We start from the raw sequence: 16,783 nt of genomic DNA, 5'->3' as shown, positions 1-16,783 counted from the left end.
AAGGAGGAACTTGGGTCCGAGGCCCCCACCCCCCCCAATTGTTTAATTTAATTATTTTCATTGGTATCAATATTGGTATTTTTATTGATTATGTATGTTGTCAATGTCAGGTCAATCAGTACAGAAAATAATCCTACAATTGAAGGGAGATTGTTAAGAGTAAAAGATCTTGCTGAGACTTTCCTCTGACACTTTATGGGTTTAGTGCAACTACTTACTTAACATGGTATCAGAGCTTAGTTTAGAAAAGGACTAAGGTTCGACTCCCCCATCCCATTTATTTAATTTAAATATTTGTTGTTGATATTGATATTGATATTGGTTGTATTTGTCGTTATCAATTATAGCGAAATGTATCATACGATTGAGGATGAGTGTTAAAGAGTATAATAACCTGTTATGACCTTCCTCTATCACCTTATGATTTTAGAGCGATTATTTACTTAATAAAATGATAACTTACAAATTTTGAAAACTTTTTATTTGGACCTTGGCACTCTATCAAACTAGGGAGCATATGCCTGTACTCTTTCGAAATATAGATTGAAACTCAAGATTAAAGGAATAAATCATCATAAAGCTACATGTAAGCATCTACTACCACTAGTACAAAAAGTACTTTCTGCAACGTAGTTTTAGCGTCGGTTCTTTAAAGAAACGACGCCTAAAGGTATTTCCTGCATCGGTTGCAAGATTGACCGACACAAATAGGTATATGTGCATGACATTTGGTGTAAGTTATTAATTTAACCGACGCTAAAAGTTTTAATAGCATCGGTTCTGTAAGTAACCGTCGCTTAAAAGTATTTATGGCGTCGCCGTTTACAATCGATGCTAAAAAGTATGCTTTGTGCTACGGGCTTCTAGTTGGCCGACGCTATAAATTTCTGCTTTATGCTACGGGCTTTAATTTAACCGACGCTAAAAGTATTAGAGTAAAAAATTAATTGGACCAGGGATGTAACGACACTGAAGGTGTTCTTTTAAATTTTTTATTTTTGTATAATTATTGTTTATTCACATATTTATCTATTTATCATATGTATCTCACAATCTTTTTTAATTTGAGTTATGATATATTTGCTAAAGTTAAAAGACTTCCAAAAATAATTTTTTTTTTGTTTTTTTATATCGAAATGTTAAATAAAATAAAAGTAATAATATTTCTATACTGTTGATATTCACACAATATTGAATTTAGTTTACTCCGTTTCAAAAATAAATGTCCACTTTTATGAAAAAAAATTTGTTTCAAATTAGTTGGCTACTTCAACTTTTTCAATTAATTTTTAAACACTAATTACTCTTTTTCATCGACAATTATATACCCGACGTATATATATTATTATTAAAATCAAACCATCAATTTTTTACCTTATAAATCTATATGGCAGCTTTTATTAATAAATTAAAAAACATACTCATTACCTCATGTGGTTTACAATCCATCCTATAGTTAGTAGTTCATCCCTATATTAATTTCTCTCCACGGTGCCCTACATCTATATCTTCTCTGTGATAGTTCCCGATTGAAGAGCTTGAAACTTCCGCACTCCTTCTCAGGTCTCTCTCTCCCGCACTCTCCCTCTCTCTCGCACTCTTCCTCTCTCTCGCACTCTCCCTCTCTAGAACTCCCCTATATATACGTATATACACGCTCATATTATTTTTTTTCATTTTCACAGCCTATTTACCTAATTGAATTCATATCTTCTCCTGTGTTAGCCCTTCTTCACTGTAATCGGTAATCTCCTCCCTCTCTCCCGGTCTGTCTCTCCTTCTTCTCTCCCTCTCATTTTTTATTTTCATTTTTTAATTTCTTTATTTTCATTAACAATATAAATTTTGAGATTTGTTATTATTTTAGTTCATCTTATTTTCTCTAAATATATTGCCATGCATTTGTATAACATAATTAGATTAAATTTACTGTGTTTGCTAATCTTGGTTCACCAAGGATATTAATTTAATACATAAATTTGTTGGTTTATAAAATTTAAAGTGCAAGTGTGGCCTAAATTGATTATATCTTCCTTTTATTTTTTGTGATATGTGTTAGCATTACTTGTGACTTTTTGTGTTGATCTTGATTAATACTGCTTTATTTCTTGTAGTAAAATGAGTTGCTCTGTTATTTAGAATCAGTTGCTCTCTTAACCGGAAACATATATAAAATTTTAAATTCTTCTTCATCTCAGTAGTTAAGTATGAATACTAAGAACAAGTCAAACTTTAAAATTTTATCTTCAATCAGCTTTGGGACATTGAAACTTGTAGCTAAGAGCGATGTTGATGCATCGAATTTAACAGCTTACATTATTGGCAAACACACACACACATGTACAAAATAATCAGCTGTGTACATGCTCATCAACCTTGACTTAACAACTTACATTATTGGTAATATGACAAATTTAGTCGTTGAAGGCACTAGTCGTACCATGGAATTTGTAAGCCTCCTTTTTATCTCTTCTATTTTGCATCGCAAGATGTTATGAATCTAGTTGTCTAGGCTTAAATCAAGTTCAGAATTCAGGAAATTTTCGTGTGCTTGTTTTGCAGAGGAATAACATTGAAGCATCGTCAAACTTTGTGAGCAGAAACCACTTGCCGGTCAGACTCAGGGAGCAGATACTAGCTTATATGTGCTTGAGATTCAAGGCTGAGAGCTTGAACCAGCAGCAACTAATTGAACAACTACCAAAAACCATTATCAAAAGCATTAGTCAGCATTTGTTTATTCCAACCATCCAGAGGGTCTATCTTTTCCAGAATGTATCAAGGGAAACTCTCTTGCTCTTGGTATAATCATCGACATATGCTTTTTCACGTGATTAAAATATGCGCCTTTTACTAGCTTTACTTCATAAGTTTCCCAACCTCAGAAAGTTCAGAAATGACAGTATCATTGGACTTCTTGATTCTCATGTGCATATGACACTATTTTTATCTGATTAAATAATTTAAAACTGTCTAACACAGGAAGTGTATATAATGTAAGACAGGTATTTAATGTAATGACATTGTCTATTTTTCATCAGACTGTGGATATGAAGGCTGAATATATACCACCTAGAGAGGATGTGATATTGCAGAATGAAGCACCTGATGATGTTTATATAATAGTGTCAGGGGAAGTGGAATTAATTGATCACTCTGAGATGGACCAGAAAGAGGAAATTGTTGGGATTTTGCAACCTGGAGATATGTTTGGAGAAATAGGTGCACTGTGCTGCAGTCCACAGGCTGTTACATATCGAACCAAGACTCTTTCGCAGCTCTTGAAGATGAAAACTAATGCTCTTATTGAAGCAATGCAAAGTAAACCAGAAGACTATGTTGCCATTCTCAAAAACTTCCTTCAGGTAATTTTGTCATATGTTCAGCTTCAATATTGTTTCAAACTCCTTCAGAGAGGAGAAAATTCTCTCAAATATATAATTGATCTTCTCCCATCCATCCTACAATAAATTAGATATTTAAGTAGTTCCCAAAGTAAGTGTTTGAAAATAAAATCATCACAGATGAACATAAACTGCACCATATTAAAATGAATGACTAAGACTAAATTACTGTGTGCGATTAATTTTCAGCATCATAAAAGGCTGAAGGAGTTGAATATAGGGGACTTGATAGTGGATAGTGGGAATCAAGAAGCTGATGATCCTAATATGTCGATCAACTTATTAACAGTTGTCGGCACAAGAATTGCTGCTTTCCTTGACGAACTTCTCAAGGCAAGATTAGACCCCGACATAGGAGATTCAAAGGGAAGAACACCACTCATAAAATAATTATACTTACTATTTTATAACTATAGACTGCAAACACAATCCCATGTAAGGATACAAATATCTGCCATTCAAATATGAAATCTGTTTCGCTTTCTCTGTTGTGCATCAGCATATTGCGGCATCATAGGGGCATGAAGAATGTGTATTGGTACTCCTCAAGCATGCATGTAACATACACCTAAGATGTAGATATTTTTAGTAGGATTATAATTTTTGTTCATCTGTTAAGAGAAAATAACTTTTCTCAAGTTTCGGTGTCAATCATAGGTATCAGGATCACACTCTAATTATTGATGTAGCTGTCAAGGAGGAATGATGTAGCTGTCATGAAAGAACTCCTGAAGCACAGTTTGTTTGTAGATTCAAAAGATTGTCATGGATTAACACCTATCCAAATCGCGATGGAGGAAAACCATTCGGAAATGGTCGAGCTTCTTGTGATGAATGGTGCAGATGTCAACACTGAAGATGTACATAAATCTAATAACAAGTTTTTTTCTTCTTTAAATCTGGATGAAATGTTACAAAAAAGAGAAGTAGGCCATCGGATAAGAATGTTTGACAGTGTCGTGGACAAAAGGATTATAAAGAAATCGGAGGATGAAGATCCAGCTGAAGAGATTAAGAAGGAAAAATCATAAAAAGGAATAACATGTTCTATTAGAGTTAGTAGATACAGAGGACATCCTGTAAAGAGAAGAGAAAATTATTGAACTGAAGCTGACCGACTAATTACACTGCCTTCTTCACTGGAAGAACTCAAATCTATAGCAGGTACTTTGTTATATGTAATTAAAAGATGTTAGGACTTGTTTATGCATTACTATTAGAATTACGAGCAAAATTACATGTTTCTTGAAATAATATTCTAAGAGATATGTTAGTAGTAAATCACATGTTTTTAAGCAGAAACTCATAGTTCTGTTTTTTGTGAACCTTTTTACAGTTAAGAAGTTTGGAAACATGTGTGTGTTTTTAAGCAGAAACATGTGTGTGTGTTTGTGATTTTGGCACACCTTTCTTATGTCCAAACAGAGTGGAAAAGAAATACCCTGGGTGGTAATTATTTCTACAGAACAACTAGTATACACATTTTACTGTTACAAGTCTACTATAGGTTTTGAAATCAAAAAAATACTTCTACTTCTTCCTCACTTGTTTATCTTATATTGTTGTAGGTAATTGCTATGGATAAAGATAATGTAGATAAAGATAATGCAGAGTCCAGTTCCAAGAAAAGGACTAGAGGTCCAACATTGTGCAAAAAATTGAAAAGATTGCTTGAGACCTACTTTAATTTCAATTTGATTCCTAGTTAATTTGATTATTCAGTTATATTTTTGGGAATGCTGGTATTTGTAAAAAGCAGGTTCAGGATATCAATAAAAATGAAAAGAATATTTATTTTTTTACAGTACTTTAGGCGTCGGTTTTATTGAACAACCGACGCCTATAACATAAACATATAGCGTCGGCTTTTTCAATGACCGACGCGTTTAACATAAACATATAGCGTCGGCAATTTTAACAACCGACGCCTTTAATATTAACTTTCAGCGTCAGTTTTTTGATAAACCGACGCATTTAATTACAACTTCCAGCGTCGGCACTTTATTGGACCGACGCAATTGTCAAGCAAGAGCGTCGATTAATGGCAAATTTGAGTCGGTCATCTAACCGACGCTAAAAACTTTTAGTCTCGCCTAGTTACCCGACGCAAAAATAATATATCTTTAGCGTCCCCTGCATATACCACGCTGAAAAACCGACGCTAAAGGCCTATTTTGACCGTGGCTAAAAGTCATTTTTATACTAGTGTACAATAAATGTTTTTAAAATAATAAAGGAGATAATTGTAAAACAAGATGACATGATAATTATGAAGGTATGAACTAATATAATTTTATATATTTTATATTATGTCTTTACTCAAAATTTATATAATTTTATATAATTTTTCATAAGTTTTATTTTTTCAAAATTTATTTTCAAGTTCGTGTGCACCGACTATCTAACACTCCTAACTGCCATCCACTCTTGGCCAGTCACTATCTTTCAAACTATAACATTTGACTTTTAATTTCATCGTGACTTATAATTATGTAGGTTATATATTTCCTTGCATGTACCTACGATAAACACATATATAACAATGATTATTTATCAATACCTAAATTCAAAAATTGAAATATGTTATTTTTGTTCATTTCAGTTCTATTTTTATGACTATTCGAGTATTTCTAATATTTTGAAATAGAGCCAATTATATTTTAGTCGTTTACTTCAAAAAACTTCCGTTAATTTTTTCTTAACTATCTCAAAATTTTATAGTATGTTAGGGTTTCAATGATAGTCAGGCGTTCTTCCATATCATTTAGCCATCTCAAATCATAGCCGTCGTTCCTTATTTAGCAAAAAAAATAAAAATTCAGAGCCGTCATTTTCCCGATCCAAACATCACCTTTTTTTCTTCTCCCAATTCTCCTTTTACTCATAGCGACCTTCCTTATTTTTTCTTAATTTTATTCGAGTAAACGTCCCCCTTTTAGGAGGTTTGTATCGGTACCCATCATTTTGGGTACTTAATTGTCCCTGCACTACAAATTATAACTTTTATAGCATTTTTTTAAGGTTACAAAGCGTTTTAAACGCTATGCATGTCGGCGCTATTGAAGTACATTTCAGTTATATAGCCTTTCTTTTTGCGCTATCCAAGTATGTTAATGAAATAACGCTTCTAGAAGGGCTATACCAATGACCATTATCCAAGTACACTTGCTACTAAGATATCAATTACACAAATGCTATCTAAGATTTCTAACTAGAAAGCAACGTCACTTATGAAACTTATTTGAAAACATTATACAAGCTATACATTTTTTTTAAAATAAATATTTTATTTTATTTTTTTCCATTTTTTAACTTCTAATATTTTTTAAAGAAATCAAAATTCACAAATACAATAAAAATTTCATAATGGCAATTGAAAAACCATAAAAACTAAACTATTAAATATAATTCGAATTATCAACTTACATGAAACCTTATTTAGCAAGACCTGTAACTTTAAATCAAAACAAGTATATCACATATATTTTTAGAATAAACAACAAACTTAAATATATCAACTACAAATGATAAATATATATGAAATCTACTTTATTAAGAATTTGCGATGAGGAATGAGTTGGCATCAAGTTGAATCTGCTAGTTTCAAGTAGCTCAAATTGTTCTTTGTCACAACATTTCAATTTCTTCCATATCTATTTATGTGGGTTTTATTTACTTGCTCCTTTTTACTTGGGACTTCACATCCTCTACTGCACTTGTAATTTGAAATCAACCATGATCACGAATATAAGAATATTGAATATTGAGGGATTGTTGTCACTTAAAAACATAAAACAATATAAAGCAAATGTGCTCAAGAATAGAGTACATTTGAATGTTTTTCAAAAAGTCATTAGAGGTCACTTCTTTTACATTAAGATATATCTTCTTTTACCTTACAAGATATTCTTTTTTGGTTTTAAATCTCGATCACTGCTTATGCTGTTAAATTTTGGTGTATAAATGTATCCCTCCAACTTTTCTACTGCAAGTCTGGTACAAGTACTAAATTTTGTACCTTGTACTAGCAAGGTCCTGATAATTTAACCTGGTGATTTAACTTTACTAGTTCGCTGCGTCTTTATTTGAATTCCAGTGTCTTGCACCAGTTAAAAAATTATATGATTTCTTTACCTAGTATCCCTAATTAAAAGTTTAACAATATACAGTATATACATTTTCAACCAAATGTCACATATAAATCACAAAAAAGTGTAGAAGTACGAGCCCAAAAAATAAACTTACTTTTCAATTAAATATATCGTGTATATAAGTAGCAGTAGGGGATCCCGCCACCCAAAATCCTATAGGGAAAAATATCATGTGGCCCATTAGTTTTATTCAAATGTATCAATTAGCCCCGTACTCTCCAATTTGACTCAAGTTTAACACTGATTACGTCTTATTGTACAAGCCGTTAGAGTCAACTCATATTTTTGGTCAAAGTAGATGTTAAACGTTAAATCTCCCCTTAGTTTGTGACATGGTGCCCCGTGTGCAAGCTGACATGTAAATAAACATTAAAAATAAAAATTAAACAAGAGTAAAAATTAAAGGAACAAGATTAAACACACGACTAAGCCCTCTTGTCTGTAATATAGGAGAAGTGAAACAACGCCAAAACCCTAATCGAAAGGCGAAGCGACTGGACAAGAGATCGAGTACGAGATCAAGGTAGATAATAGTATCTGAGATCATATCTTCATTTCATATCATCAAAAAAGGTTTGTATTGTTCTTATTGTTCCTCTTATGTTCTGTTTGAAAAAAAGGGTTTGGTTTTAAGATCGGTGAATTTTGATTTGTTTGAACATGAGTTATGTCCGTATTTGATTTATTGATTTTATTGTCTTCATTTATATGTTGTAATCAAATGTAATTTTATTTTCTTAAATAGAATGTCATTTAGGGATTCGATTTATCTGCATCATCATGGGAAATTTCATGCTAATATGTTTAAGGGTAAACCTTGGTATTTTGGGGGAAGGGTTGACATCATTGAAAATGTTGACACAGAAAAGATGACCATATTTGATCTTGAAGACTATGCTCTAAATATAATTATGATAAGAGTGATTTTATGTATTTTCTTTATGATGGTCATAGCTTCAACAAAGGAATAAGGTTATTATATGATGATAATTAAGTTAGGAATATGATTGAGTTGTGTTTGCCATATAAGAAAAAAAAATTGTTTATGGATCACCAAAAGGTTATTGCTAAAATGTTATTAGATAAGGATGATGGGATGGGGGGTAGTGTATAAAATCTAGGTGACCACATGTTGAAGGATGATGAAGGGAGTTAGGGGATATTGATGGGGATGTTGATGGGGATTTTGATGGGGATGTTGATGGGGAGATTAAATGTGAGAGTGATGGAGATAGTACGAACAAAGATGATCCTGATTATGATGATAAAGAAAAGGTTCAAAGTGAGCCTGATGAGGAACTTGTTGGATTTTGGAAAGAAAAGTAATTGAAAGGTGTCGACAGTGAAGACGGTGAGTTTTATGATAGTGAAAATAATAGTGATGAACTGAGATTAGAGGATTCTTTTAGTAATGATGAGAAGTTGAAGATGGGTTATGTTGGAATTTCTCAGGGAAGAAAGAGGAAGAAGAAAGGCAAGTTTTACAATGAGAAGTTTTGTGAGACTCACAAGTGGAAGGCTGGCTTGAAATTTTGTTATATGGATGAGTTTAGAAAAGCTGTGAGAGAGTATGGTATTAAGGAGAGGCGAGTTGTACATTTATAACAAATGACAGGAATAGGGTCCAAGCGGGATGTGAGAAAGGTTGCATATTCTATCTCCCATGCAGCCATTTAGACGATGGAGGCACTATTCAAATTAATACATGCATGGATGATCATTTATACACTAAGTATTACCATAACAGGTTGGTGATAGTGAAGTACATGGAGTATCTGTATGGTGATAGAATTAGGTTTAACCTTCAATGGAGAGTCAAAGATATGATTACCACAATCAGGGAAGATTTGAAAATTGATGTCCCCAGAATTAAGTGTTCAAGGGTTAGTTAGGGTGCTCTAAAGGGGGTTTTGACAAGCTTAAAGGATCACGATTCTAGAATGTAGGATTTTGGATTTAAAATCCTTAAAATCAATCTCAAAAATAGAGTTAAGATCATGATAAACAGAGTAACTGATGAATGAGTGAATAAGCTCAAGAGAATCTATATTTGATATTATGCATTGAAAGAGGGTTGGAAAAATGGATGTAGGCCTATTTTAGGTCTAGATGTATGATTCTTAAATACAGTTAGTTGTGGTCAACTGTTGAGTGCAGTGGGGAGGGATGGGAATAACATGATGTTCCCAGTTGCCTATACCGTAGTTGAGTCTGAGAATACTGATAGTTAGAGGTGGTTTCTTGATTTTCTTAGAGGTGATCTAGACCTTGGTGATGGCTTTGGTTTCACAATTATCAGTGACCAACAAAAGGTATATACATTACCTACTTTTCTTCTTATTTTTAAGTGTTTCTTTGTAATATGACCTGTTATAATTTCAGGGATTGGAAAATGCCGTGAAGAAGCTGCTGCATAGGGTTGAGGACATGATCTGCACTAGACATTTATTTGTTAACTTTAAGAGAAGGTAATATTACTCTACTTTTTTCAATTCATAACTAGCCTTGGTTAAAAACTCTAATACACTTCTCATATTATGGTATGGTCAAGGGTCTGTCAAGAAATATTTCGGGCTAGCAATATGTGCCACATACCCTGCCCTGCACCAGAGATCAATGAAAGCCTTGGAAAGGTCTTCTAATGTTGTACATGAGCAATTGAAGGGACTTGATCCTGCAAAATGGTCCAAGGCATATTTTCAGACTTATTATTTTGCTGACAATGCAGAAAATAACATGTCAGAGTGTTTTAATGCTTAGATTGTGAATGAGAGGTATGAGTACATTATCCATGTAAATTTTCAATTAAATTGTTATGTTTAGAGTATTATGTATATATTATTGTTCATTCTTTATAGGTTTATGCCTTTGCTTACCATTCTGCAAGAGTTGCACTTCAAGATAATGAGAAGAATGAGAGTGAATAGGGAATCAATGAGAGAAAATGACAGCCCTATTTGCAGGAAAAGTAAGAATTAAACTAGATCTAGCAATCAGAGATTCAAGCATCACATGATGGGCTTAAGAAGTACATGGTAAAAAATGGAACCAGGTCAGTGACAGTTGACCTAGATGCTAGGAAGTGTGACTGTAGGGCACGGGATCTAACTGGAATCCTATGTCAACATGTTGTAGCAACTATTCATGACAACAAATACCAACCTATTTCATATATCTCTCAATATTACTCAAGGGAGCATTATTTAAAGGCTTACAACTTATCTTTGGAAGCTCTAAGAGGAGATGAGTTCTGGGACTCACATGATAAAGCAGAGATGTTACCTCCAGATGTGCCAAAGAAATAAAGAGGAAGACCTAAAAGATTAAAAAGAAGAAAAGATTGGGAAGAAGGGAACCAGACAAAAAGGCTTTCTGAACATGTTGTGCCTGGAATAGAAAAAATCACAACTGGGAAAGTAATGCATTGCAGCAACTGTAGAATGACTGGCCGCATAAGGCCAAAGTGCCCACACCTCCAAGCATCTAACAATGATAGTGAGACAGCAGAACATGAAATAGCAGGAGAAGCACCCTCTAGTGATGTGCATGTACCAGAAAAATAAGCTTCCAACTTCATCAGCAGAGAAAGAATCCAGTTAAACAATAAAGGGAAAAACAATTCCAATCCCAGAACAAGATGGAATGAGGGGTAAAAAGAAGATACTAGTTAGGAGGCATGCATTACCATGTGTTATCATCAAAGAACCAACTCAAAAAAGTGGGAAAAAGTTAGCCTCTCAACCAATTCAAGGGTCAACATTAGAGCTTTTCAAGAAAAAGATAATTAGACTCGGTGAGAAGTTGTATATGCCTAATCCTAGATTTAACACTTCAACTTATCAACCTAATGGTACTCCTAGTGCCAACACTCCCCCGGTTAACAAAGGGCAGGGAAGTCAGCCTACTCAAGACAAAGACCAAGAAGCTGCTCACAAAGATGAAGAAGCTGGTGACACAAATGTTGTAGCTGGTGAAGTTCAAAGGGAAGAGGAAAATTATGAAGGTGAAGGAGACTATGAGGATGAGGAACCAGGACCAAGGAGGAGTTACAAGTTGTACCTAAAGACCATATTCAGGTTTATAAACACACATGAAGACCCAGTTGATCTAGATGATGATTGATGAAATAATGAGAAGACTGGTGTATCTATACGAAAAAGTTATCTTTTTGGGTTATTATGCTGGTTTCTTTCGGGTACATTTCATATTATGGAGCAATGTATGATTGGCTATATTTACTTTTATAATCCCATAGCTTCTGGAACTTCTCTTCCTGGGATTCATTTATCATCTTCATGCACTTTCTTTTTGCATATCTGAGAATATGATGTTTGAAATCTATCTGCAAATCCTTTAACACAGTCTTGTAAAAGGCTTTGATTGGCATGTGAGGAGAGTAGTATATTGAGTTTCCTAACTTCCATATTAAGGATCGACTTAAGAATTTTCATAAATCATGAAATTTTTACAGAGAGTGGTATATTGAGTGTCCTAATTGCCATAAAAATATCAAGTGAAATTAATGATTTTTCAATTTTATAAAAATATTGGAGCCGAGACCGTGCGATTAGAAACCGTAGAATCCATAAGCGCAGCCGACGACGAAAATGAAAATGAACTTAAGATACTTTAAAAAAGGAAGTGACCATGATGTGAATAAGGACTTAAAGGAATAATAAGGGTAATATAAGTTAAGAGGATGTATAATAATTAGCGCATGAATGCGGGTAGCCATAAATTAGAACGGGACCTAACGAAACGAATTGTGTTTATGATTATATATTTCCGAGCGGAACCTAGAGCATCCTCCACCTCGAGATACCCAGACAAGTTTACGAACCCAACTCTATTTACTGTTGTATTGTGAAAGGATTGTTTTATTATCATTGCATAAATACCATGCTTGCCATGATACGTAGTAATTGAACTTTTCGCATTATATTGAACCAATCGATCAAAATATAGATTATATTGAACCAATCGATCAAAATAGGAGGATAAGAGAAATACGAACAGAGGTGTTATTGTTATATGCCATTGAATGATCCGCACAATCCAAGCTCGAAAATCATTAATCGCCACTGTAATCGCCACAAATATTGAGTTTAAGAAGTTTAATTTGAGAAGAACTGAAGTGTTGGCAACTCTAGGGTTGAAAGAGTATACAAGACATCAATCGTCAATGAGCGAATTTTGTAAAAGACATGTTTACCCTCCGATATGGGCCTAGATGTCATTTTACTGCCGATACGGGCTAAAGGGAATGATACATAATAATTTAGGGGCCCAAGGGTATGAGTTCATACTTTTGGGGCCGGTAGGTAGAATGGCCCATACTTTAAGGGCCAAAAGGTCATTAAGCCAAAAAGAAAAGATGTAGAAACTTGAAAGCTCTTACAAATTACTGAAGTCGATTCTAGCTGTAAGCCAAAAGTTCTTTCATATTTTACTTCTAGGAGCTATAACATTGCAACAGCTGTGAGCATCAATTGACATTTAATAGAGGTACAGAATCAAAAAAAGGAGGTGTTTAATTCTGCATTCTTGTCTATACCTGTAATAAAAATGTGCAAGAAAATATCATGTTACAGTTACAAATTACAATAGAATTATTCCTGTTGGAATATAAGCTATAACATTCCAGAAAAACTATTTAATTCCTTACATGAATGTGAAGTCACAGATACATGATTCTGGTGCATGAACCTTAGTTTACATATTCGTGGATAATTAAGTGTTCAATGTAATAGTTCAGTGAATCTATATCTATGTAATCCTATAAATTGTAATATCCAATTACTCAATGATATTAAGAAATTCTACAGAAAAAGTTTCTTCTGTTTGCATTTTACTATTCCCGTCAAATTGGTATCAGAGCCTATTCGAGAACCTGTTCCGTAGCCTGTTTAATAACCTGTTCAGAGCCGATTTCTTAACCTGTTCATCAAACATCCTCTTCTAATATGGCCACCAATAACAACACATTACAACCTCAACTTCCAAGATTAAATGGAAAGAATTACGGTCAATGGAGTATTATGATGAAAGCTTTATTTGGTTCTCAAGATTTATGGGATATTGTTGAAACTGGTTATAAAGAACCTCCTGATCAAACTACTCTCAATCAGCAACAATTGGCAGTTGTAAAGGAAAATCGGAAAAAGGACAAGAAAGCACTTTTTTCATATATTAGGCAGTAGATGAAGCTATTTTTGAAAGGATCTCTACAGCAGCAACATCAAAAGAAGCATGGAGCACTCATAATACAACATACAAAGGTGAAGACAAGGTGAAGATGATAAGATTGCAGGATTTAAGGGGTGTGTTTGAGCTATTAAGAATGAAGGAGACAGAGTCTGTAGAAGACTACTTTAACAGAGTTTTTTCTATCTCAAATCAACTCAGGGTCAATGGAGAAGAATTGAAGGATCATCGGATAATAGAAAAAATATTCGGTGTATGTCAAAGAAATACGAGCATATAGTTGTTGCAATCGAGGAATCAAAAAATTTAAGTGAGCTTCCAATTGAATATCTATTGGGCTCCTTGTAATCTCATGAATTAAGGATTGAACAATTTGAATTATCACCCTCTGAGCAAGCATTCCAGATGCAAGAATTCCATCGTGGAGGCTTCTGTGGAAGAGGACGCGGAAGAAATTTTCGTGGAAAAGGAAGAAGCCAACCAAATTCTTACGCAAGAGGAAGGTCTCAAGCATATAATTATCAATATCAATTAAATCATGAAGCAAGTACAGGAAATCAATATGAAAGAGGAAGATTCCATGGACAAGTTAGAGGCAGGGGAAGAGGTAATTATCAATCTCAAATCCAATACAATTTTTGTCATAAATTTGGTCATTTAAAGAAAGATTACTACTCGAGATTAAAATATGTAAGAAATGCGACCATTTTTTTACATGAAAGTTCTAAATCAAAGAATGAAGAATCAGTCCTTCTTATGTCTAATGAGCAAGAGGTCTCCACCAAGAATATTTGGTACATTGACAGTGGTTGCAGCCACCACATGACAGGACACAAAAGCATTCTTATTAAACTTGATGAATCTGTCCAGCGAGAGGTAAAAACTGGCGATGATAAACGGCACCTGGTACAAGGATGTGGTGATGTTCCAATACAAACTAAACGAGGCCAGAATTTTGTTCGTGATGTCTACTATGTTCCAGAGCTGAAGCATAATATTTTAAGAATGGGACAATTATTAAATAAGGGACAATTATTAAATAAGGGACATTATGTGATTTTCAATGGTGAGTAGTGTGAAATAAGATATAAGAATAATTCTCTTATTGCGAGAATCAAAATGACGCCAAATAAGATGTTCCCTTTAAAGTTAAATGAGACATAACTTAATTGTTTCTCTAGTATTGTGGAGGACAAATCATGGTTGTGCCATCTAAGATACAATCATCTAAGCTTCAGCACACTCTCAAAAATATGTCAGGAGCATATGGTGAGAGGCATTCCATACATCAATAAACAATATCAAATCCGTGAAGGCTGTGTATTTGGAAAACACAAACGTGATTCTTTTCCAAGTAGAATGGAAAAAAGGGCATCTCAACCTTTAGAGCTTGTGCACTCATGTTTATGTGGTCCAATGCGAGAAAATTCACTTGGAGGTAAAAAATACTTTCTCACATTTATTGACTTTCTCCAGAAAATTCAAAGCTCTTGTTGAAAAACAAAATGGACTTGATCTAAAGGCCTAACGTTCTGACCAAGGCGTTGAGTACATGAGTGGAGAATTTGAAGCCTTTTTGAAAGAGAATGGCATTAAACATCAGCTGACAGTAAGTTTCAGCCCCTACCAAAATGGGGTGGCAGAAAGAAAAAATAGAATTATTATGGAACTTGTGTGCAGCATGCTCAAGACAAAAAGGCTACCTCATCCTATCTGGGCTGAAGCTGCATCATCAGCATGCTATGTCTTAAATCGAGCTTCTACGAAAGCTGTACAAGGACAAACCCCAGAAGAGGCATGGATTGGTCACAAACCTGGTGTATCTCATTTTAGAATTTTTGGAAGCCTATGTTATTCTCATATACCGAAGGAGAAGCGTGGAAAGCTTGATGATAAATCTGAAAGGTGCATTTTTGTTAGCTATAACGAGAATCCAAAGGTATATAGGCTGTTCAATCCAGTTTCAAAAACATTATAATCAGTCGTGACGTAATATTTGGTGAACAAGCAGCTTGGGATTGGAAGAATGGAAAAGAAAGCGGCAACATCATATATGACAATAATCTACTAGAAGAAGAAACTGGGACTGTTCTAGAAGAAGTTCCACTGCATGCATCACCAACATCTTCATCAAGTTCTGAGTCTGCATCTTCTTCAAGTCCTGAGTCAACACCTCACAAAACCAGAAGTTTAGTTGAAATTTATGGCCAAATAAAAAGAATACTTGAAGAAGAATATGCAGACTTTGCTTTATTCATGGAAAATGATCTTGTCACCTTTGAAAAGGCTACTAAAGAAGAAAAATGGAGGGAGGCCATGAAGCAAGAAATGGATGCAATTCAAAGAAATAAGACATGAGAACTAATTGATTTGCCTCCTGGAAAGAAAACAATTGGAGTCAAATGGTTGTTTAAAACTAAATGTGATGCAGATGGAAAAATTCAAAAGCATAAAGCTCGCTTTGTAGTAAAAAGTTACAAACAAAAGGCCGTCATTGATTATCAAGAAGTATTTGCTCCAGTTGCCCGTCTTGAAACTATCTGGTTAGTACTTTCTCTTGCTGCTCAAAACAATTGGATTGTTCACCAATTGGACGTTAAGTCGGCATTTTTAAATGGTGTTTTAAAAGAGGAAGTATACATAGACCAGCCACCAGGATTCATCAAAAAGGGAGAAGAACATAAAGTTTGTCACTAAAAGAAATCCCTTTATGGATTAAAACAAGCTCTGAGAGCTTGGTACAGCCGTATCAATTGTTATTTCTTAAAGAATAGGTTCCAGAAGTGTCCTTTGGAACACACACTTTATGTTAAAGAAGGGGTAAATAATAGTGTTCTTATTATCAGCTTATATGTTGATGATTTGATAATTGTTGAAAGCAATGCTGAAGATATAAATTTCTTTAAAGAAAACATGGAAAAAAAAATTTGAGATGACTGATTTGGGACTGCTACATTTCTTTCTTGGCATGGAGATTAAACAAAGAAATGGTGGATTTTTTATCTCTCAGCAGAAATATGCTAA

The 16,783-nt window shown here is 34.0% G+C and overlaps 1 protein-coding gene and 1 pseudogene across 1 annotated transcript; both read left to right on the top strand.

The window, feature by feature from the left end:
• Positions 1–809: 809 nt before the first annotated feature.
• On the top strand, positions 810–10,860 carry LOC141696317 (potassium channel AKT2/3-like; annotated as a pseudogene).
• Positions 10,861–15,311: 4,451 nt separating this feature from the next.
• LOC141696316 (uncharacterized) lies at positions 15,312–16,117 on the top strand. Its single transcript, XM_074500473.1, has 2 exons — positions 15,312–15,664; positions 15,742–16,117. The coding sequence occupies exons 1-2, from the start codon at positions 15,312–15,314 to the stop codon at positions 16,115–16,117; spliced, it is 729 nt and encodes a 242-aa protein (XP_074356574.1).
• Positions 16,118–16,783: the final 666 nt, after the last annotated feature.

The sequence above is a fragment of the Apium graveolens genome, chromosome 11 (assembly GCF_009905375.1).
Source record: "Apium graveolens cultivar Ventura chromosome 11, ASM990537v1, whole genome shotgun sequence".
Lineage (NCBI taxonomy): Eukaryota > Viridiplantae > Streptophyta > Magnoliopsida > Apiales > Apiaceae > Apium > Apium graveolens.
This window is presented reverse-complemented; position numbering and strand designations above follow the sequence as displayed.